At 34.6% G+C, this 23,443-nt stretch overlaps 1 protein-coding gene across 1 annotated transcript in view; it reads right to left on the bottom strand.

The window, feature by feature from the left end:
- Positions 1 to 23,443, bottom strand: part of LOC149796439 (uncharacterized) — a 94,810-nt gene that overhangs the window by 58,413 nt on the left and 12,954 nt on the right. Inside the window, exons 7-8 of the mRNA XM_089961119.1 lie at positions 7,378 to 7,561; positions 996 to 1,171 (exon numbers count right to left, since the gene is read on the bottom strand). Coding sequence (XP_089817245.1) covers positions 996 to 1,171; positions 7,378 to 7,561 — 360 coding nt within the window. The remainder of the gene's footprint in view (positions 1 to 995; positions 1,172 to 7,377; positions 7,562 to 23,443) is intronic.

The following is a 23,443-nucleotide window of genomic DNA, read 5'->3' as shown; positions in this document are numbered from 1 at the left end:
ATGCTGCAGTCTTTGCACAACAATTTTTAGTGAACGGGCATATTTATTTCATCTCTTTTCAGGATCTGGTTTGCATGGTGAGCAAGGTTTAAACTGAGTAATAAGCTGCATAACACACAATAACTGGGTTATTCCCACAAATTCTGGCCCCTTTAAAATCAAATTATATTTTCCCCAAATAGTATTATTTTCAAAAGAGTAAGCAAATTACAAATGACAAGAAACCAAAAAAAATAAAAGAAATCCATATTATAAATGCTCTTTAAAAAAATAAAATTTTAACAACATTGTATGCACAAGTTCTTAAAATATACAACAATTCAATACTCAATGCTATTATGACCCCATTTCATGACATTGAAAGCTGACCTGTGTTAAGAACCCAAGTCCAGAAAGCTTTCAAGCAATCTTTCACTGCCTCAACCAAAGAATTTAAGTCAAAAGTGGATGGGGTCTCCTCTTTTACACTTTTGCAGATATGCCCACTGCAAACTAGGGAAATAAAGAACAAGAGAGTGTGTATGTGATTAGGATTTTTAATGTAACTTTAACAATTTTTCAGTCATACTGCTACTATGTCTTCAGTGTGGCAGTTTATAGTGCACTGGGGCATCATGCTGCAGGCATGTAGCATGATGTCCCACCCAGTCACATTATCCTGACACCAGACCGACCAGTCCTAACACTAACCTCTTAATGCTGAGTACCAAGCGAGGCAGCTGTTAGCACCATTTTTGTAAGTCTTTGGTATGACTCGGCCAAGGATCAAACCCACGACCGGAGTGGTGAACAGGAGAGTAAAAAATTCTATTACAAATTAAGGACACTTACTGCAACAAAGAAAAATTCCACAAGGAAGCTAAAAGAATGACAAAATCATTTAAAAACATTATTCCACTGATGATAAGTGAAATTAAGTATCAGAAAGATATAATATCTGGAGGTTAAGATTGTAATTTATTTCCATTTACTGGTAATATTCATTCTGAACTAACCTGATCCTTTCATATGCATGCCGAGTTTCACAGTATGCAAATGGCTCAGCTTTGCTCCAGTCCCAGAAGTATAATGTACATCCAACAGCAAACACTAACACGTGGTCTATGGGGTGAAAGGTCAAAGATGCAATTGGGACATTACTCTGGACCTGCCAGACCTCACAACCTGGACCCTAAGGAACAAATAAATAGTACATACATTTAACACCAATTCTGGAAAGTTACACAAGTGCATGATGACAATATAAGCATCCTTGCCTGTGGTCAATAATGTCTGCAGAGAATCAACAGTCCATGAAAAGAGTGGGACTAAGTACGTATGTATGGCTAATGTCACCATATTCATGGGTAAAAATATGTTCACCTTTAACAAGAGGAATTCTGAGCTATTTACTCACATAAATATATCCCACATCCCACCTTACACCATGATGGAGATGAGTATAGTCACCAAAGAATAAGGGCAGAACATTTCTTAACATAGTGTGAGTAAAATGATTGGTCAACATGCATATAATGACTAATATGTACCATGTTTCATGATAATCCACTAACAAGGGGTCAAAGTGGGCCTGATTACTCACCTGGGTTGTCAGATTGCATCATATTGTGAATGCAAATCCATACACATACTGTAGAAAGGAAAGAAATGCTTTGAGCATATTATCTATATTAATGCTGGTGTCATGTATCTTCTTACCTATACCATATATAGAATCATGTTCTCAGCATAAAGGTACAAGTCATTCCATTGTTGCTCTCTCCTTGGCTTTGATTCATGATCAATATGATCTTGCTTCATTAAGATTGAAAAGGGTACAATTACTGGATCTGGTCTTAATTTAATAGTTACTACCAGTGAGAGAAAAGAAAGAGTACTTTGCCACTGAATTCTTGTAGTGAAATTTTTTTTAAAATTCAGACAAAGTGAAAAGGACTAAGGGAGTCATGTTAAGATTCAAGACATGGTTTGTAATGGCCTGTGTTTGGAGAAAATCTGACTGCGTGTTTAATTCCCATGAGACATTCCACAATGTATATAATCTGAAATACCAAACTTAGCTAAAATTTATTTCAGCTTCACACATTCAAAAATGTGGAATTTTATGATTTTAAGGAGCAAGTTTAAGTGGAGGAACTCAAAATCATGGTTCCCACTCTTTTCTAAATATAAATTTCCAGGTTTTTCCTAGGATGAAATTAATTTTGTCAAGGTTAACAAATGACCATTACTTAATGGAATTAAAGTACTTTTTGCATTATAAAACAAGTATTTTCCAAATTCGAAGATGTTTCTCTTTAAAGACTCTCAAAAACATATATATCAGAAAAGATGATCATGTAAAAGACCACAAAATGAGTCACGCTAAACAAATCTGACTATATTCCTATATACTGGCATTTAAAGCCATTTCAATGTACAGAATACAAATCCTAACTTTACTTTCCTGACATGCATTATGTTGCTATGTGGAAACATAATGAGCATAAATTATTTTGTTCCTTTCAAACCTTTAATTCTAAAGAATTCTAGAGCAATATATGTGCATGTTATACAAAGTAAACATTTCCTATCACAGTATGAAAAAACCCCACCAATAAATGCAAAATATCAGAATCTTATCTTGTAACGAAAAAAGTTTAACCCTGAATTTTAATATGTGCCAATAAAATCTCAAACAAGATTTTTCAACCAACCTAAACGCCTTAAGACGTTCTGGTTGCAAATTCCATCATTTAAAGATATTTACAAAAGAGCTGATTTAAATTTTGACAAAAGACCTTCAAAATTATATAATGTTGTATAAATAAGGACAGAATTTTTTGTAAAATCAACTTGTCTTCTTGTAGTTCTGTAAACCAGTCCCAAAACCTTAAATGATACATGGGCTCTTATTGTTGCTTAATATATAACAAAAGGGACATTAATTTCCCATTTCTCCTGTGTTCTATTTAAGATCTGAAACCAATGCTTCAAGCTACATGTCACTGTGTAATAGTTTCACACCAAAGTTCAGCTCAGAGATTCAACATTTTTCTAATGCGGGTTTCCTCCGAATATTCCAACCCCATTTTTCACATCTGGACATTTTTGATGAAGTGTGGGTTCAGAGCAACTACATATAAAAAATTTGAAATCTGCTGCCTCCAAAAGATAGCTTACCAGTGGGCCTAGCAAATTTAAACTATGTTAAATAGACTTATACCAGCATGAAATGGATAGCAAAATTATTTATTTTCTCAAAACTGGCAAGCATAATATTTGTTATTTCTTTAATCCGCTGACAGAATAGACGAAACATGGCATACATGAAACTCTCCATTTGCGTTAATAGTCACATGACTTCCCAACTCTAAAAAAACAAAGAAAAAAAAGAAGACATCGGAAGTCCAATAGCCACATGATATCAATAACAAACTCATTTTTAAAGTTGTTGTACAAAATTTCAGTTATATCAAATGAAAGTTTGATACCTTTTGTAAAAACCGGAAAGAACATATAATTCTCAATATATTTATTTCAAGAACTATAAGAAACTTTGCCAGTATGATTCATCAAGCAGAGTAGTCTGGTTCCCTGCTTCGTAAATAGAGAATTTTGTGCTATTGCATTTTTTACTTTTTATTACAACTTTCATTTAATATTTCTTTCTACAATATTTGAAAATGACAATTGTGAGATTCTATGTGCTCGTGCGACTAGCAATCAAAATCGCCAGTACCAGCTCAAATTTCATCAATGCATTTTTATTGTCTTTCAGCAGATGAAAGACTAACAATTTTAATACTCACAATTTCTGAGAAAAGAAATAATTTTCATATTGATTAACTCGATTTAACAACGCTTAAGTTTGCTAGCCCATCCGCTAAGTGGCTATGCTTTAACACCACTATGTTCTCCTCTTGTGATAACAGACTGGTTTTCATACCTTCCATATAAAAAAGATATGGATATTGAACTTTGTGTGGAACAAAAAGTCTACAGATGAACCCTAATCCACTGAGCGTTTGGATTGTCTCAACAAATATATTTATGGCAAGCACCCAAATGATCCATACTGCAACCTCCTAATACAGAGGTTAAAACTAGATAAATGTAACTCACAATCAGTTCAGTTATGACTCAATTCCGTAATTGTTTCGGGCTTCAAGTTGTGGAGTAAAATTTCCGGGTTTTCCCAGACTTTCTTCAATATTTGCAAAGTTAACTGACTTTTCAGAGTCAGGAAAAAAATTATCATTTCTCCCAACTTTTTCCCGGTAATGTGAGAACCCTGTACAATTTGTTGATTAAATTTACAGAGGAATCAAAGAATTTGTTTAGTAAATCTGAGGATAAAACTGACAAACATTTGCAGCAAAAAGGTAGATGTATCACAGACAGCAGCAGCTGTTTTGATTGTGATAAACATTTAGAAAAATTACATCTTGTTACCATGTTGTTGAGACTTTTTCATTACTGGGGTACAAGGAGGGAAAAGTATAATTACATTTTAAATTCTTTCATCTGTTCAAGTAGAAAATAGAGAAGAAAACAAAACAATATTGCAATATTGTTTAGAAATTCTTTCTTAAAATATATCCTATAGTTACTTTTGTTCCACAATTTTGTTAAATGAACACATTCTATGGTTTATAAGTTTTATGTAACTGAAAAACTGTTGCAATCCCCAAAACCCTTTCATTCATACATGATGTTTCTATCATTTAAAGTATAGAAGTACATGGTTTTCTTGTGTGTGTGTGTGTGTATGATTTGGATTTTGTAACATAGCTTTAACAATTTTTAAGTCATGTCACTACGATGTCTGCAGTGTATAGTGATGTCTAGCACTGAGGCATCATGCCACAGACATGTAGCATGATGTCCCACCCAGTCACATTATCCTGACACCAGGCTGACCAGTCCTAACACTAACCTCTTAATGCTGAGCGCCAAGTGAGGCAGCTGTTAGTACAATTTTTCTAAGTCTTTGGTATGACTCGGCCGGGGATTGAACCCACGACCTCTCACATCCAAGGCAGACGCTCTAACCACAAGGCCACATTCTTGTTTGTCATTATTTACAAATACTACAAAGAATTTTACATTTAAACTGAATAAAACCATCAAATTTGCTTAAATTTATTAAATCCACAATTTGACAGCAAAATCACATAATCATCAATATATGTTCCTAATGATGAAAGTTTGCACCCATGGAGTATGGTATGGTTTTAATATTGGATGTCCAGAGATTACACTGGGCTTCATCAATGTCACAAACTGCGATTTTTTTTCTTATTGGTGAAAATTATACTATCTGGCCACTTTTTTGGCAACAACAGTTTTGGCTGTTAAAATTGTATATACAGTCTTAGGTTTGGAATTCAAATATTCAAAGGCACCATGATAGGAAGCCGCAAACTTGGATATAAAATTGCACTGTAATCTATTGTTACATGAACAAATCCTTTTGTTCATATTGACAAATCACCCAAACATGGAGTTGTTACACCATAATCCGCTTATGCTGATGCCTGGCCTTAGTACTGTATGCTCTAATATAACCAAAATATTTGTGCTATCTGACTAGCTACAATCAACTACCTCTGAAGACAGGAATGGGAACGACTACAATCAACAAGACATGGCAACAGTTTTTACTTTTCGAAAAATGACCAGAAAAAATAGTTTTGCCGACACTTCAAAGAAAACTGATTACATTTGAAAATAACTGATTGTTGTGTATATATACTAAGCAAATGGAAAAAAAATTCTATCTCGATGTTCTACAATTATTTTTGATGTTGCCGCAGCAATAACAAACGAGCATTTGTTTGGTCCTTTAAAAAGGGCCTTAGTGGCGCATTCAACACGTTTACCTTCATCAAAGCAAGCCAAAGACCTTTGATCAAACTTAAAAAAAGCATTTTTTCATTTTTCGTAGTGATTGGAAAATATTTATTGTCTTGAAAGTTTCCTGTTTGCAACAAAAAAGTTCATGCTTATGATCGTTACCAATGGCAATGTAATACCCAAATTATTGTTCCAATATTTTAAAAGAGAAGATATCTGGCCGTCAAATTAAACGAAGGTGGGACATCTTGCAAGAATGTTTGCTAAACTTTTTAATATGTTCACATGTTTTCATTTCCCTATGAATAGTCTCATCCCCTTAGGAACCTCAGCATCATGGTAGTTGTGTCTGGTTGACCAAAATCAACGCCAATTTAAGAACATGTACATGAAGCATATGAACTATACAGCCAGAATAATGAATATCAGTGTGAATTGTTTCGTGAAATGTGTTTGTTGACAATGGGATATAGATCAAACAAAGATTATCATTTGTTATACATATGTGTTAGTTGTATTTTCTAACGGGATTTGACTGATAAATGAATTTTATAACATATGATCTAATACTCAGATTCATGGATTTTTCATATACATGTACATTATTTAACACATTGTAGAGTGTACTACACAAATGCATGTGTGTGATTTGGATTTTAACTTAGCTTAACAATTTTTCGGTCATATTGCTACAATGTCTGCAGTGTGACAGTTTATAGTGATGTCTAGCAATGGGGCATCATGCCGTAGACATGTAACATGATATCCCACACAGTCACATTATTCTGACACCAGGCCGAGCAGTCCTAACACAAACCTTTTAATACTCAACACCAAGTGAGGCAGCTGTAAGTGCCATTTTATAAGTCTTTGGAATGACTCAGCCGGGGATTGAACCCACGACCACCCACATCCGAGGCGGATGCTCTAACCACTAGGCCACCAGAGAGGTCTACACAAATGTAAGTTGTCAATATACAAGTCTATTTCAGACTAGTTGTCTTCATTTAATCAAAATTTCCATTGTTTTTTTTTTCTTTCTCTCTGTGTAAATCCTAGTCATAGACGACAGGTCACCATCAAATTTCCCTTGTATATGAAATTTCAGTTATTTTCAGCCCCCCCCCCTCCACTTAAGTCGACAATATTACCTTGGTCCTGAGGGTGTTGAGATAAATGGATAGTAATGTATCATGAAAAAAGCGACAGTTTTTGATAATATTGGCAATTTTGTGGACAACTTTTTTAAAGCCAGCACCAACCCTGGAAGTCATATGTAGCTGGTCATTTAAAAAGGAGTTTTACTAACTTTTGTGTTTTGTATGCAGCTAAAAAGATGTAGTCTCCCTTTAAACACAATTGATTATGGAGTTTCCCAAATGATTCTTATTGGTTCACGCAACGAACTGATCATCGATTATAATCGATAATCAGAACAACACTAATGCCTACACTAATGAATAAAATAATCATATACACTTCAAACATTTACCAGATTTTAAAGTTTTCTTATCATTTGGAGCTTTAATGAATACTTACATATAGATCCCAAATCCTCACTTCCCCACCAAGACATCCTGATGCCAAGATGTGACTAGATGAGGGGTGAAATGCCAGACACCAAGGGGTCCTTGGGTGACCCTTTAGTGTCCTGATGCAGCGTCCTGTGGCCAAATCTGTCACCCTCACTGTGTGGTCTCCATGGGTTGAGGCTACTTTAGTTCTGAAATAAGAGGAGAAACTTAATTCAGCACTAGGTACACGCAGACGAATTGCTAATCTAATTCAAGTTTCTTAAAATTTCTCATCCAGGACGATGAATTTCTTTGAAATTTTTATGATGAATCCTGCCAGTATCATGTCCACGCTTTGAGGTTACCTTGGTTCAAATGTATGTATGTAAAAGACACTGTAAAGGTAATAAGCCAAAAATAACAAACTACAAAGAGGCCTTGTAAACCTGTCTTAATTTTAAAACATCAGCATCCTTTCACCATACTTATTGAAAAGATACACCGTACACTCAATTCAGAGACAGAGGATGTGTGTGAATGGTTGCTGCAACAAGCTGTGGAAAGTTACATCTAAAAGTGAATATCATTATTTTATTCTAACCATGACTTGGAAAAGATGTAAAAGAAATAGAAAACAACGACAGACAAGAATAGAACAAATAGCATACTTAAAGAATTGAAGCCAGGGCCTAAAAAACATTGTCTCAACATCATGAAAACAGAATATCAAAATGACAATTTCATTAGCAGATAAAAGTCAAGTGAAAATACCATATACTAAATCATCAAACTTCTGAGAAGCATGCACAGAATTACCAGAGAAAGATGACTACACTGACTGCACTCTCATTTTAACTGGACACAAGGTACATAAAATATTCCCAGATATTGGGTTGGAGTTTGTTATTTTTTTGTTTGCAAACAACTCCTCCATTGTCACAGCAACAGATATGTGTTCTTTCATTAAACCGAACCATTTTTGGGGGGGACTGGTTGCTTATAAACATTAAATTTGAAAATACATTCTGGTAATGACTGATGCTCATATTTTGCACCCTGAATGGCTTGAACTGAAACATGGCTCATGTTTCATCTGTCAAGGTAAGCTTGGAGTCACAAAGCAAAATGCTGAAGAGTTATTATAATGCAATATATTGTGTTACAGTGCTTCCCCTAGGGATGCAAGATTGAAGAGTCAAAAATCCTATTGGTGTCAGAACTGGGGTTCAGACTGAGTAAAAGAGAAACCTTGATGTAAGGACTGGGGATTAGCTAAATATTTGGGGGTCAGAATGAGGTTAAAGGGAAACATTGTGTTAGATAAATAGACATTGTTGGCTGCTGACATTAAGTCTCATATTAAGGACTTGTCCTAAAATTTCTGCTTTTTTATACAAAAGAACACAACAACCACTACTAATACTAATGCTGCTTCAAAAAAGGCAACTATGATACAAAAGAAGAACCAAATAACAGAATTAATATAATAAATCTACAACATAATATTTTAATCTGCAATAAAGGGACATTTTAAAATGAGTATCCATAATTATATGAGTTGTTGTCATTGTAGAGTTTAACACCATTTTTCAGCACACGATAGGCTATACATGGCAGCCAGTATTAATGGTGGAGGAAGAACCCGGGAAAACCCTGGAAAGAACCACCGACCCACGAGAACCTACTGGCAAGCTTTCTCACATACCCACATTGGCCAAATCTGAGACTAATTACACGAGTAATGAAGGATAGGCAATTAGAAACCAGAAGCCTACTTGTTAAAAACTCCTAAATACTTGTTTCACAATAAAAAATTCACAACACAGGTGATGCTCAATTTACACCTTATGAGGTTATGGCGTAAATCGAAAGTAATGTAAATGCATGTACATGAGCAATAAATATTTCTTGAATGTACCAGTTTGTTTTCTTTTCGATGATTTAACTGACAAATCACTCAGGTCTATCTATTGTCTGCAAATATGGGGCAAATATAAATCAACACTAATAATAAGGACCCCAAATAAAATTCTCCCATTTTTTTTTTACATATATGGGATGTATTCATCTTAAAACAAGTCAGAGAACAAGCAAATAACTGTCAGCACTGCCAGCATTAAGCTGAAATGCCAATTTAAAATTACAATAATGGGGATGGATCATACCTTTCAAGCTAACACACATACACAAATTAAACTCAGTAAAGGTGAAAAATTCTTCAAAAATTATATAAAATAAAAAAGGTAAACATAGTAAAGTTTTTAAAATATAAGGAAAAATTTAAACAGAATACAGATTAGTATAACATGTATGAAAAGTACTCAATACTCTTAAGGGCTCATGGGCAGCAAAAAGGGTTAAATCGCTCTCCCAATAACCTTCTTCCAAACAGATCAAGTTGATTCAAATTAGTTTCCTAAATGGGATCCCTGGGGGATATTGTGGACAGTGGCCATTTACAAAGCTAACTAGTCTGTTCAGGGTCACAACATACTGGTCATTCTGGCTGCCTGACTACCAGTCTCTACAAGTTCAGCCTGTGGTCATGGCCTGATATGACCCAGGTGGTGATCAAAGTGCCCCAGAGATCTTATGACATGTCATGGCCAGGAATGGACAGCTCAAGTTAGAAAGGACAGTTCATTGCAGGTTCACAGCCCATAAATAATAAGTACTCCCCATTGTGTAGCTGTATAGCTGAAGGCTGAGCTTCTCTGTAATTAATCCAATGAACCCAAAATGGACACTCGCCTTTAGCAACATATTACAGTGTATATTATCAGTATTTGAACTGTGGGATAATAATATCAAGAAATAACATTTATTTTCTCAAAAAAGGGAAAAAAAACAAAGGTTAATCATTACCTAACATGAAGCTAATATTTGCAGTTTGTGACACACTTGACAAATAACACTTCACATTTCACTGCCTGATTTGCCAAGCTTATTTCTCCCTACAATGAATTCTGTTTTATTTTGCATGTATGTCAGTGCAGGAATATCCAAAGCCATTCATGGCTTGCTAAGAAATCAGAACCAGATTCCATACTTTATGCCATTTTCTTTGCCTGGGTGTTGACAATTTTTCCAATAATAGGAACACCTTGTTAAGATTGCTCTGTGTACACAACATCATCTAATTCTGTATTGTTTGCAGTCCGTTTTCATTTGAATTTATCATGAGAATCAACATCATGCATGTAATCCCAAAATTTCTGCTCATCACTGAGCCATCCTCAGAGTGTTGACTTGGCAATTTGAGTTCAGTACAAACTTTTATCTCACTTTACCATTATCAACCCTCTCTATGATACAAAGCTGTTCTTTCATTGAGTAGTCATTTCACTTGATTCCTTTATTTTCCATGATCACATTTACAAAATGATTAGGATACATTATATATATATATATATATATATATATATATATATATATATATATATATATATATATATATATATATATATATATATATATATATATATATCACAAGCTATTACTCATTTATGAATTGTGCAAAACAAACCCAAAACTAACAGAATTTGCAGACACATTATTTGTTATGATGGAGGCTATTATGTGTAATAGCAACTGTAATTAAACTGTAGGCTGACATCATACAAATTGTATGACACAAATATGCTGCATTTTGAAAATTAACACATCTTTGATTATTCCATATTAACAAGTCAGTGTTTTCCAAATGAAACTGTTGCATACATGTGAAAGAACTAGGACATCAAATTAGCCACTTTGAAAATTCTGATCAGTAGACTTCTTAATTGATAGGTGTTTCTTAACAACGAATTTTAATGGGGACTGAACGCAAATAAGTAGTTCTCTTCATATTAGAATTAAATAGCACATTTTGAACACGAATCAAATTCTGGATGCAAATTTTGCAATCACAATCAATATGAGCCAGGATATTGTCAATTAAATGAAAAGGATGAGTTTATACAGCAGTTCACTGTAACGACTTTATTATAATAAAATATACTGGCATTGTTAATTTTCTGCAGATGTTTACTGCCTGGCGATTAATGACATTCAATGGGATTATTAAGTTTCACCCTTAACAAGCTCTCAATAGCTTTCTAGTTCAGATTGCCCCTTGAATCACTATTTTTCAATGAATAGACATTGTCATCTCCCTATCGACAATGGAATGTAGAAATGACAGAACTTTTTTAACTCAGTTTCAAATAAGGCCTCGATTTTATTACAGAAGAGCCACTGAACCTAAGGAATAGTGCCAACATATGTTTGATGTTATTATTTCATCCCCCATAAACTTAAAATTAGCTTAAATTGCCTGTCCCAGGACAGGAGTTATAATTAATCTAAGCACATCTTTTCACTAAAATGCTAAATGGGTCTCTCTTAAAAAACCCATTTCATGTTTACTGCTGTTGGAATTTTGTTTAAAAACAACATTAGAAATGAACCACTCATTGTTTTCTTGCAGTTAAACTTGTGAAGAGTTTTCTTACATTTTGATATTGTTGGGATTTTTTGATCAAGATAATGCCATTTAAAACTGTCCACAAGAGAACATGGGCTCATTCAAATAAATACCAATGTGTTCAAATGTCTATCCCTGCAACTTTTTAATCATGATTGTGAATGCAGGTACAATTCGAAATTGTCTTCTCTTCAATAAAAAGGTCAAAATGACATCACTTGGTACAAGTTTGATGCAAGAAATATGATAAAAGTGGATGTAACCTATTCAAAGTATATTCAAAAATGTACGTCATTGTTTTTATTTTTGCATGCTGGTATAGTATAAAATAGTTGTACTACTGTTTATTAAATTTTGAAATTTCTTTCTCCTATCAAAACATAATCTGTATGCCTTATTTGTTAGTAGTGAGGTATGAAATTAATTTTAAAAAAGCAAGTTTCAACATAAATTGTTTTAAAAAGTATATAAAAAAATAAAATTGGCTAGTTTAAAAGAAAGTTTGAACATAAAAATATGAAAAAGTATGAAAGCAATTTGAAAAAATTAGGATGTGGCCTCGAGTTTGAGCTCTTAACCTCTTGTTTGACACATGAGACACAAGTGTTTCTGCCAAAATGACCTTTTGGGTTAGTCTCAATTTTGTCTCTGGGAAAAGTGTCCCCCCACCCCACCCCCCCAACCTGGCCTAACTTTTAATAAAGACTCACAGGTTACTATGGACCACCATTGTTTCCTCTATTACTTACAAGACTGAAATAAATATATAGTCCTTTTCCTTATGTTCTTCAAAGGCAGGTTATGAATTAAGCGGATGTTACACCAAGCACAATGACCTCATGATTAAAAATAGCCACACATGGGCAGAGTCTTAAACCCTACACAGTTGCCAAGTTCAATAAGAAGAGCTAAATGAAGCCAATATTCTGATACTGTCAGAGTGAAAATACCTTATGTGCTTTCTGTGCACACTGATATGAACAGAGCAACATAGGTCACAAAATATAATTCAGTGTAACCATCAGTGTGTACACTTTTGTTTTTGTTCTATTCATCCATAAGATATATGCAAGTGTATGTGGGTAAATTATATTATAGCAACAAGGCAAATTTGTAACCTGCCCTAATACAACAAGATAATCAATATCAATTTTGATCACACATGGTGGCCTTAATCATATTACTGACATCCCTGCATAGGTGGAATAATTCTGTTCCCAGTAGACAGGAAGTAACTGGTTTCCATAATGTACAAAAACATGTTTTACAACTTAAAAAAATATCTTTTAGTTTTAAAAAGTTGTATATTTCTACTATAAAATGGTATGCACACCAGATGGCATTTAAAATGGTATTTTCAACCTACTGATGGTAGAATCAGATGCAAGCTTTTGCTTTATTTTTCATTTTCTGATTTAATTACATATTATTTCAGGCTACTGTCATTAATCCTCTATTTTAAAATTTTACATTTTTTAAGTCATGTCACATTGAGGGGAAAGAGGCCACGTTCTGCCTACCTGTCACATCAAATTATTCCCCAAGGTCAGTCAGTTCAAGAAAATTCCAATTTCTGGTTTAGCTGAAGTACTGTAATAGGTGAAAGGTGAAGCCACCATTACCCTAGTGTTACGAAACCCCACACGCATGCCATAGCTATCCACTTGTTAGAGCCCTTTAATTTGATGATCTAGTAATCCATCTTACCATATCCAACAGATGTTCTGCTGAATGTAGTGTCTTGCCTCTGACTGGCATTATGGCCATACAGAACTAATTCATTTCCCCACAGACCATAACATCAATATTTGGCCAAATTACTACACTTTGTGACAAGACTAGTAAATAATGCTTACACTTTTGACTAATTTCTTTGTAGGTGTCCACCATAAAAACCTAAGCAGAGACAGTATAAAATAAAAATGGTTGCAGATTCAAGCCAACTTAAGCTATCAATTTGCCCATACTCAAGCTTCTTTTGAAACATCAATTTTATTATTTTCAGCCAAGCTGCCACCTGCATTTTTTTAATATAAATATGGTATTTAATAAACGTGTATGGAGCTCTAGACAAGAATGTAATAAATTGGGCATTTTACTGTCTTGTTTGGAACTAGTTGCACTTCTAAATTGATGGGATGTTGTACACCAATAGACACAACTTATGCAACCTCAGCAAGACCAATGGACATTCTCAGATAATGTATCAAACTGTAAGTGCTCCCCTCAATTCAGGAAATCCCCATCTCTTGATCACTATATGTGGACATGCCCCTACCCCCTTTCAAACAAAGAGCAACACAATTATGGAACTGAATTTTAATCATTAAGAGGTTAATCACGCCTTTTCAAATACATCAAACAGGTTATGTGTGTGTGATTTTGATTTTTAATGTAGCTTTAACAATTTTAGTCATATCACTATGATGTCTACAGAGTGACAGTTTATAATGATGTCTAGCACTGGGGCATCATGCCACAGACATGTATATCTTCATGTCCCACCAAGTCACATTATACTGGCACCTGTTAGTACCATCTTTATAAGTTTTTGGTGTGACTTGGACAGGGTTCAAACCCATTACCTCCAGCATCCGAGGCAGATGATCTAACCACTTAGGCCACCAGTGAGGTCCCAAACATTTTAGTGACAGGACTTGAAAATAGTGTTGTTGATTGGCAGGTCCAGGACCTGTCACCCTCTGAGACAGCCAGGTTCAACATGCATATAAACAGGACTGAGTTGCAGAGCTGTTGCGAGGAACATATTACAACTCTACTGCCTTAGAATAACTAACAGAAAAGAGTGAGAAGCAACAAGCTTTGTAAAATTCAACAAATAATTTACTTCCCTATAACATAAAGTGAAAATTTAAAAAAAAAAAGGACCTTAAGGTTTTGCGAGTTAAATATCAAATAATCCTAGAATTTCAGACATGATTAAAGTTCAGAATAAACTTTAGTGATATTAAAAAGTAAATCAAACACTGGAAGCCTTGATGTACCTTTGTTGACTTGTGTCATAGTTATGTGCCAATAGTGTTTTGTTGAATCACAACAATACAAACCAAGAATATATCCTTATTAAAAAACTTCACTATAAATCCAAGTCTCTATTTCCAAGAATGGTAGTTTTGAGGACTTTGTATTTATAGAGAAGAGAAATTTGAATTAAATAATTTGAATAAATAAATTCCAGTCCAAAGAAATACTGGACACAACAATGATTCTGCCTCAAGATCTTATGGCACAAGAGAATAATATTAAGAAAACAAGATTATATAATCCACTACTTGACCTCAGGTCACAATTAAAATTTTCTATAAAAAAGCCTATTACCTCATGCAAAATGTCAATCTGGAAGGTTCAAATGTTTACAAGATCAAATCTTGATTATAATTAGAAAGTCATTGCTAAAATTATAATAAAGAACATGGTAAACACAATATCCTTGACTCAGGCAAAGACAATAATCCTAATGGTTAACTCATACTCATAGAGAAAAAAATTAGCTATGTATTAGTTGTTTAAAGAATTTTTTAAAAATCAATGATTCAGGTCAGGTAGAAAATGAACATGATTTTGGTCAAGGTCGAGTCCAAAATACAAATTATCCATGGCATATAATGAAATAGAAAAAAGAACCAACAAATAAACAATGCATAATAAATGTACATACAAAATTAAATTCAATAAGAAAAGCATACTTGTATGTACAAGCTTTAATAAACAAAAATGTTGTTAAAACAATGCAGTTTCCTTTGTTTACTGATCTGAATAAAATGTCCAGTAGTCTTAAATGGTCTTTGTTTTCACTGTCACAGGATTAATATAACTTAAGTTCAATCAAGCTTTCATTCTGCTGTACCACAGTATAGGGCACTGGACATGTCTGCTTAATCTGTGAACTTTAAAAAAGTTAAATGCATTTTTCCTGCAACCCAATCATATTCAATCCATGGCCAATTTATTTTCCAGTGTTCTTTAAATGTATGAACATAGCTGGCATACATCATTCTCTGCATCCTTGTTTGGCTTGTACTATTTTGCTGTTGGTCCATTTTCTTCATTTTGGGTTCCTGCAGCTGTTCTAGTTACCGATGGATGAGAAACCAAAGTTAAAATATTTAAATAAAGTTGCAACTCATACTGATTGTCTTTTATGTTCGTTGGCATGGAAACAAGTGTTGGCATAAAAGCAAATTGTGCAAAACTGAAAGGTCTTTACGCCAGAATGCTGTCTGTCAAATTTGCTAAGTTTCTCATTATTTTCATTCAAACTGGTAATATTTTAATGGCACATCAGTATCATTTGTACAAAATTTAAAGCCCTCTATGCCAGTGTGTCATGTCATACTCTGCAGAGTAGGTTATGAAAAAAAATTGGTCGGCTCATAGTACTAGTGGCCATATTTGATCATCATCATCAGTTGTACAAATCTGAAATAACGTCATGCTTTCTAACAAATCTGCCCAAAATTTTATTCAGCAGTTTTGGAAAAGAAGCCATTTAAAGATTTTTCTAGTTTTAGTGATGGTGGCTAAATTTGAAGTGGAACAACATCATTTGTGTAAATCCACAAGTTCCTACCAGGATGCTTTCTGTCAAATATTATATAAATATCTTCAGTAGTTTTTTCAGAAGTCACTGAAAGTGTTTTTATTATTTTTAATAACATTGGCAATATCTAATGGTGGATCAGAACCATTTTGAAAGCCCTTCATGCCAGAATGAGCGGTGTCAAGCTTGGTCAAAAACAGTCAGGTGGTTTTTGAGAAGTAGTTTAAAACTGCAAATATTTATGGACATTTGATGGATGATTGGCCAGATGAACTAGGATTGCAAGGGTGATGAGTTACTGAGTGAAAATTTACATCTTGTTTGAAATCAGAGTCTAGTTAATAGAACTGTCATCTTTTAACACATTGACCCATGGAGGATTTTGTCGTTTTCACCTGAAATTCGAGTAGGAAACACACTTTGAAAGCTATTTCTGAATAATTCCTAATAACATAATGCCTAGTTGTGTTAGAAACATTGTTTTTCATTGGCTATTTGGCTCATGCATGAGCAGAAGGGTAAAAGTTGAAGTTCTATTTTTTTGCTTAACGGACCCATTATTTTTGTATCAAGACCACTCTTTATTCCAAATGCCCATCTTATCCTACTTTTTGCAAAGGTTCATCTGTCTGTCTGCAGTTCATACCAGTCTGCCTTAGATCTGAGACCAAAACGTCTAAATCCGGACACAAAATCAGATTCCAACCAAGGACGAATTTTGGGTGGGAAAAAAAAATCGGGTGCAGAAAATGAGGTTTTTCCCTCTGTATTTTGTAGTGCAACTAGAACTTCCAGATTATTTGGTATCATTGTAGAGCTACATCTGTCTACCTTTCTATAATACCACCCACTTTAGTGTATCATGCATGACCTTGACGCTACAGAGCTCAGCAGTAGGCTACTACCTCCTGCCACGTAAACTCGTCACCAGGGGTTAATGTGTTAACAGACACACTCTGATCTTTTCATCATAAAATTTTTATGTGAATACAAAATAATTCACAAATGTGTTCCTTTGTCAAATTGACAAAAATTGCATGCTTGTTAGCATTTTTTGAATTGTAACAAGAGATATGCTAGCCAGTTTTACAGCTTGTGTTGTCATGTGCAACATAGCTACAACTTGAACCCATAAATGACTGTATACAGCATTATGCACTTGGTAGCCTGAACTCTAATGGATGTTATTACATCAGGCCTTTTATATCTCAATCAATGATGACAGCTCACCCTAGCTAGTTGCCTTTTATAGCCAATGATGAAAACCAAAAGGTTATTGACCTGGGTCATAATGTCAGCAAGAAGTGAATACAACTATTAAAGTAGAGAAAGTGGCCTCTTTAGAAATTTTCTATGACCCACAATATCCCCAATCCCATGAAAAGGCATCCTGTGGGTTGTTCATTTTTGTGATGATGATTGTGGACAGTCATAGTTTAAATTGGTTGTTTTTTGTGTGTGTTTTTTAAGCATTTATATCACAATACCCCATAACCGATTCACTTCATATTTGGAACAAAACATCTCTCAGTATCATTCCTGCCCTTGGACATTTATTTTGATTTGAGTGTTTTTCATAACTAATATTTCCATATATTATTTTCATTTCATATTTATAGTATACATCATTAATTCCCTTCTGACAGTACCACTCCTGCCCCTGGGTGGGGTTATGGGGTTCAGAATTATATTATGGAAAAGGGTTGGTTAAAGTGTTTTATCACTTATTTTTATGTGCCCCCCCCCCCATTACTCCAGATATGGAACATATGCTTTACTTCTCTCAGTATTACTTTTTTTCCTGGGTTCTGACCCTGGGTGGTGCCATAAGCCTTAGAAATATATTGGAAACAATATTTGGTTCAAGTGCTTTTGATCACTTGCATTTTAATAAGCACTTAACAAAACTGACTGCATATTAAGAATGTAACCTCATCACCCATTTACCTTCCTACCTTTAACACTCCCATCCTTTGAGTCAAGTCCCTAAGTTAGGACCACGGGGTAAAAAAGAAGGACGCTTTTTACTTCAATGTCTCATTCTTGTATTTTAATAAACTTTTATCCAATTCACAATACATTTGGAATATTATCCGATCCTAAACTGCCTTTTCTTTGTTGTTTCCTGTGTTACACACTTGGATATGGCACTGGGGTCAAGCATGTGCTAAGATGGTTTTTTGTTCTATTTTTTCCCCTAATATTTGAAAAATGCATCACCCAATTCCTTTCTTATTTGGAATATATGTGAAAACACTCAATGCCTGACTGCCTGGCATCAAATATGGTCAAATTCTGTTCAGCATTTTTGTGAAGTTGTTTAAAGGTTTCTAATTTTAGTAACAGTGGTCATATTTTACAGTAGATCAACATTACTTGTACCAAGTGGAAAATTCTCTCTGCCATAATGCTTTCAGCCATGTTTGTTCTGTTGTTTGATTTTTTTGTATAGAAAACATGTTAAGTTTTTCTCTGTCTTTAATAATGACAATCGTATTTGAAAACAGCTGGCACCATTGAAAGTTTTTTTAAAATATCAGAATGCTTCATATCCAGTTTGATCAAATTCTATGTATTTTGCTTTTGGACAAGCCTACTAATGGCTTTTGTGTTTTTAGTGACCATACCTGCTGGCAAATATGCAACATCTGTACAAACTGGAATGGACTTCATACCAAGATCCTTTCTGTCAAATTGGTTAAAATTCTGTTCAGCAGCTTTTGAGAAGTAATTTCAAGGTTTTCTACTTTTAATAATGATTGCAGAATGGCACAAATATGAAAATCTTTAAGTCAGGATCCTCGTAGCCAAAATTTAGTCAAATATGGACAAGTGTTGTTTTGGGGAAAGAGGTTTAAAATAGCAATTCTGAGCAGATGCATGATGCATGATGAATGCAAGACCATAATATATTACCTCATTTGGCCACAGACCAAAAAGATAATATGTTTCTGGTTTCATGCCAACAAAAATTGTAACGGTTGGTCAGATCGAGTTTTTTCCCCCTTATTTATCCAATATGAACCATGCCAGCATGGCCTAATTTGAGCCTTTGATAAAAGACCATGTCCGTATTACTCATTAACACGATGCTCTCTATGCAATTAAATAATTGGTCTGATCTGAATCATCACCAAGCAAACTTAGCCAACTAAATTGTGCTTCTAGTCTATGCTCAGAAGGCACAAACAATACTGTAAGAAATAGTAAGTATCATAATGAGTGTAATGTATATTACTGTTACTTATGAATAAAATAAATCAGCATAGTAAACAATATTCAGAAAATGTGGAATTTTTATCAAATGCCTTTTTAATGGTATGAAAAATTAACTGGGTCACTTGAAAAATTGGATACAGTTCTATTCTTCTTTTCAGGCTGATGGCCAGGTGAGCTGAAAACATCATGCTCAGGTGAACTGAAAACAGCTCAACTGGCAGACCTCCTCAGAATATAACCTAAAAGAAGTTTACTGACAAATTCAAACTGATATAAAAAATTTGATAGTAAGTCATGTAACTGTTGTTCTATTTTAGCAAATAATGGCTGTATCAGTCTGCATATACAATTCAAAAGGAGAGACTTTAAAATATTACTGATAAAAATTCCTCGATAATTATGATTTTCAGTTGGTTGGTAAGGAAGTTATAGTGTTACTCATGGAGTTATTCATGACAGACTGGTATATTATGTCCTAACAAACATTTCTACTAAGTTTGTTTAAAATTTCCTCAACCATTTTGGAGGAATCAAAACTAGTTATTTTTTACCTGGCTGCTTCAATTCTGTTGGGACATGTTTTAACAAACATTTCAACCAAGTCTAAATGATGGAGGATGGACAATGAACGCATGGCCATGCCATGGTCTTCTGCCAGGTGAGCTAAAATAAAGAAACAGGCAAGGAGTCCAGGTGTTGCCTTTACAAACTGATATTGACCTGGGCATTCCATATAACTGGAAGTAGTCAGTACAGATTTTAAAGTAACTGGGGGTGAGGGCTACAACAGCTGCCAATACTTAGGGTATGTCCTGCCTGATTGACAAGGAATGTATGGTCCCTGCTTCATAGTGATTCATCTCATGTATGAAGAAAATTCATCAAGAAGTTTTGAAATTAAAAAAAAACAACATAACAAACAGCTGAAAAAAATGCCACCAAATTGGTGGAGAGTCTCACATTTTGTTAGATAAAATTAGTGAGCATGTATATGTGTGGCAAACTGTATGCTGAAAAAACAATAGCCTGTCAATCATAAATGTGTGCAAATGCATGTGGCAAGGGTACATTTATTATGCTGTTATACTTTACACAGGTACATGTATTCACATCTTCAGCTGATAAAGTCCAACCACTGAATGAACCCCTCTCCCCCCACCCGACTTGTCTCTTACTAGTCTCTTATTACCCAAATAATAAAATCAATGGGATAAATGAAGGGGAGGGACAATGATGACCACACAGCTATGGACAGAGAGGGAGGTGTAATATAACAGCATGTTGAAAATATGGACAAAATTCTATTAGTGAAGAGAGTGTGAGTGGACTCCGAATCTATGTCACTGGGTCTAACACTAATAATTATTTAGGAGAGTTGAAACCAGTCTGTTTGTTTGGGAACATTCAACAGTAAACTGTCTGTGATATGTTAGAGACAGAGATGATATTTATATTTTCTTAATAATCTGTAAGCATATAACACCTTCAACATGCAAATGGGGGGCCACGAGTGGCTGAGTGGTCTACAGCGCTCTCCGTTATGGATCACTGCCATCCCACCTCTGTCTGCGTAGGTTCCAGTCTCGGATTCGGCCAATGTGGGTGTGTGAGAAAGCTTGCCAGTAGCTTCTCGAGGGTCGGTGGTTCTTTCCGGTGTTTTCCCGGGTTCTTCCTCCACCATGAATACTGGCCACCATGTATAGCCTATCATGTGCTGAAAAATGGCATTAAACCCTACAACAACATGCAAATGAGTAATAAATCTATTCAAAAAGTGAAGAAAAGATGTACAGTTCTTGTTTCTCAGGCAAGATTTAATTAGACAGTGATCCACTTCATGCACATTTATACTGAAAAGTAAAATGCAAACTATACCGATTTTATCTCAGCAAAAGCTCTGTCAAAAGACAGATATCAATCATATGTAAAGCTGTGTCAAAGTATTTGGATAATAAGGATAATTTTGGACGTCTAGGTAAGTATGGATACTTGGTTGAGAAGTTGTGTGTCCAAAAGAAATACAATTACATATCGGCCAAACAAAGTAATCTTGGACATGTAGGTCAACCAAGGTTATCGTGGACATGTAGGTCAACCAAGGTTATCTTGGACATGCAGGTCAACCAAGGTTATCTTGGACATGTAGGTTAATCAGGGTAATCTAGAATATGCAGGTAGGTAGGATGCTTCTTGAGAAGTTATTTAATACCATGGTTCACAATTTCCTTCAGATCACTATCATCCATACTTCCCCTTCTATCTTCTCTCAGTTTACTCTTAATTTCAGACGGCTTTTCAGAACGTATAATTACATTTTAAACTCTGAAGGCCTGGTGGGGAGAGAGACAGAGAGAGAGCAATATAAGATGTCTGGTCAATACTAATATCATATCTGCATACAGGAATATTACAAGTAGGTCCAGACAAAATTACTGGACAGGACTTGATAGCCTGCTGCCTGAATTAATTAGAGCACACCAAACTGACACAATTTATTTATGACTTGATAACATTACAGTCTATGGGCACTGAATTAGTGATAGTATACCTTAAACATGGGCATAATTCAAGTTTTTAAGTATAAACCTGAAACTTTGTTTTCTAATATCTTCCAAGCACCTGATAATAATTTAGTGATTAAATATCTCCAAAGCTATTGATAATAACTTTGTGATCCTGCATCCCCAATGCTACTGATGACAATGTTGTGATCCAGCATCTCCAAAACTATTGATAAGTTTGTGATGCAATATCTCAAAAGCTATTTATGATAAATTTATGATTCAGCATCTTTACAGTTATTGAGGATAACTTTGTGATCCAATATCTCAAAATCTATTTATAAGTTTGTGATCCAGCATCTCCAATGCAACTGATGACAACTTTGTGATCCAATATCTCAAAATATACTGATGACAAGCCCATGATCAAATATCTCTAAAATTAGTGAATATATATTGACTCAAAATTTCAGCTCTGGAACTTAAGTCTTATAAAAAAAAGTGAGCACTGCAAATATTGAATATGTATACTTTGGTGTTTTCTATAGTATTTATATGAAAAATGTTATGAACTGCAGGCCAGATCTTTTTCAAGATACAACTACTAAAAGAAAAATAAAAGAAGTAAATTCAGCACAAGAGAACTGAATGGTACATTATATGCATGCCCCATTCTGTATGTAGGTACTAGTACGGCATAGCTGACTGGATAACAAGAAACTAGTGATCGATATTTTTATCATTTTAATGCTGACATTTAAGCAATCTAACCCCATATCTAAGGTGCACTTTCATCCAAAAAAGAGCAAACCATTAATTTGTGTGTCAATATGTGGCATGTAATATAATAAAAGTTAATATCCAGAAGATTTACCCCTTGCTTGTGACAGTATCCTTGGCCTCTGAAATTTTGATCAAAAAGATTTCCTTTGTTGCCCCAAGTGCAAGCTATCAAGCAATTTTGGTTAAGTTACATAATCTAGAATTAAACTTCTTGTGCACATACCATTTTACTTTTAATTGACCTGCTATGACCTTGTCCTTGTACCTATTAACCCCAAATTCAAACGAATCTTTTTAAATGCCCAATTTCAAATCATCCAGAAAGTTTTTCAACAAAACAAGTGTGTGCGAAAACCATTTTTCTTTTTGAAATCACTGAGGGTCGATGGTCTAGAAAGAAAGTTACTGTACAGCAACCACTGTTTTCCTTTGAGGCAGTCACCTTGACCTTTGACACTGAAAATGATTACTTTTACATCCTGAGTGGAAGCCATATACACCTCACCCTCAATAACTCGCGCACTTCAGGGTCCATAAATACAGACCACACTATAATTGAGGC

The sequence above is a fragment of the Sinohyriopsis cumingii genome, chromosome 6 (genome assembly GCF_028554795.1).
Source record: "Sinohyriopsis cumingii isolate HCF-2022 chromosome 6, ASM2855479v2, whole genome shotgun sequence".
Lineage (NCBI taxonomy): Eukaryota > Metazoa > Mollusca > Bivalvia > Unionida > Unionidae > Sinohyriopsis > Sinohyriopsis cumingii.
This window is presented reverse-complemented; position numbering and strand designations above follow the sequence as displayed.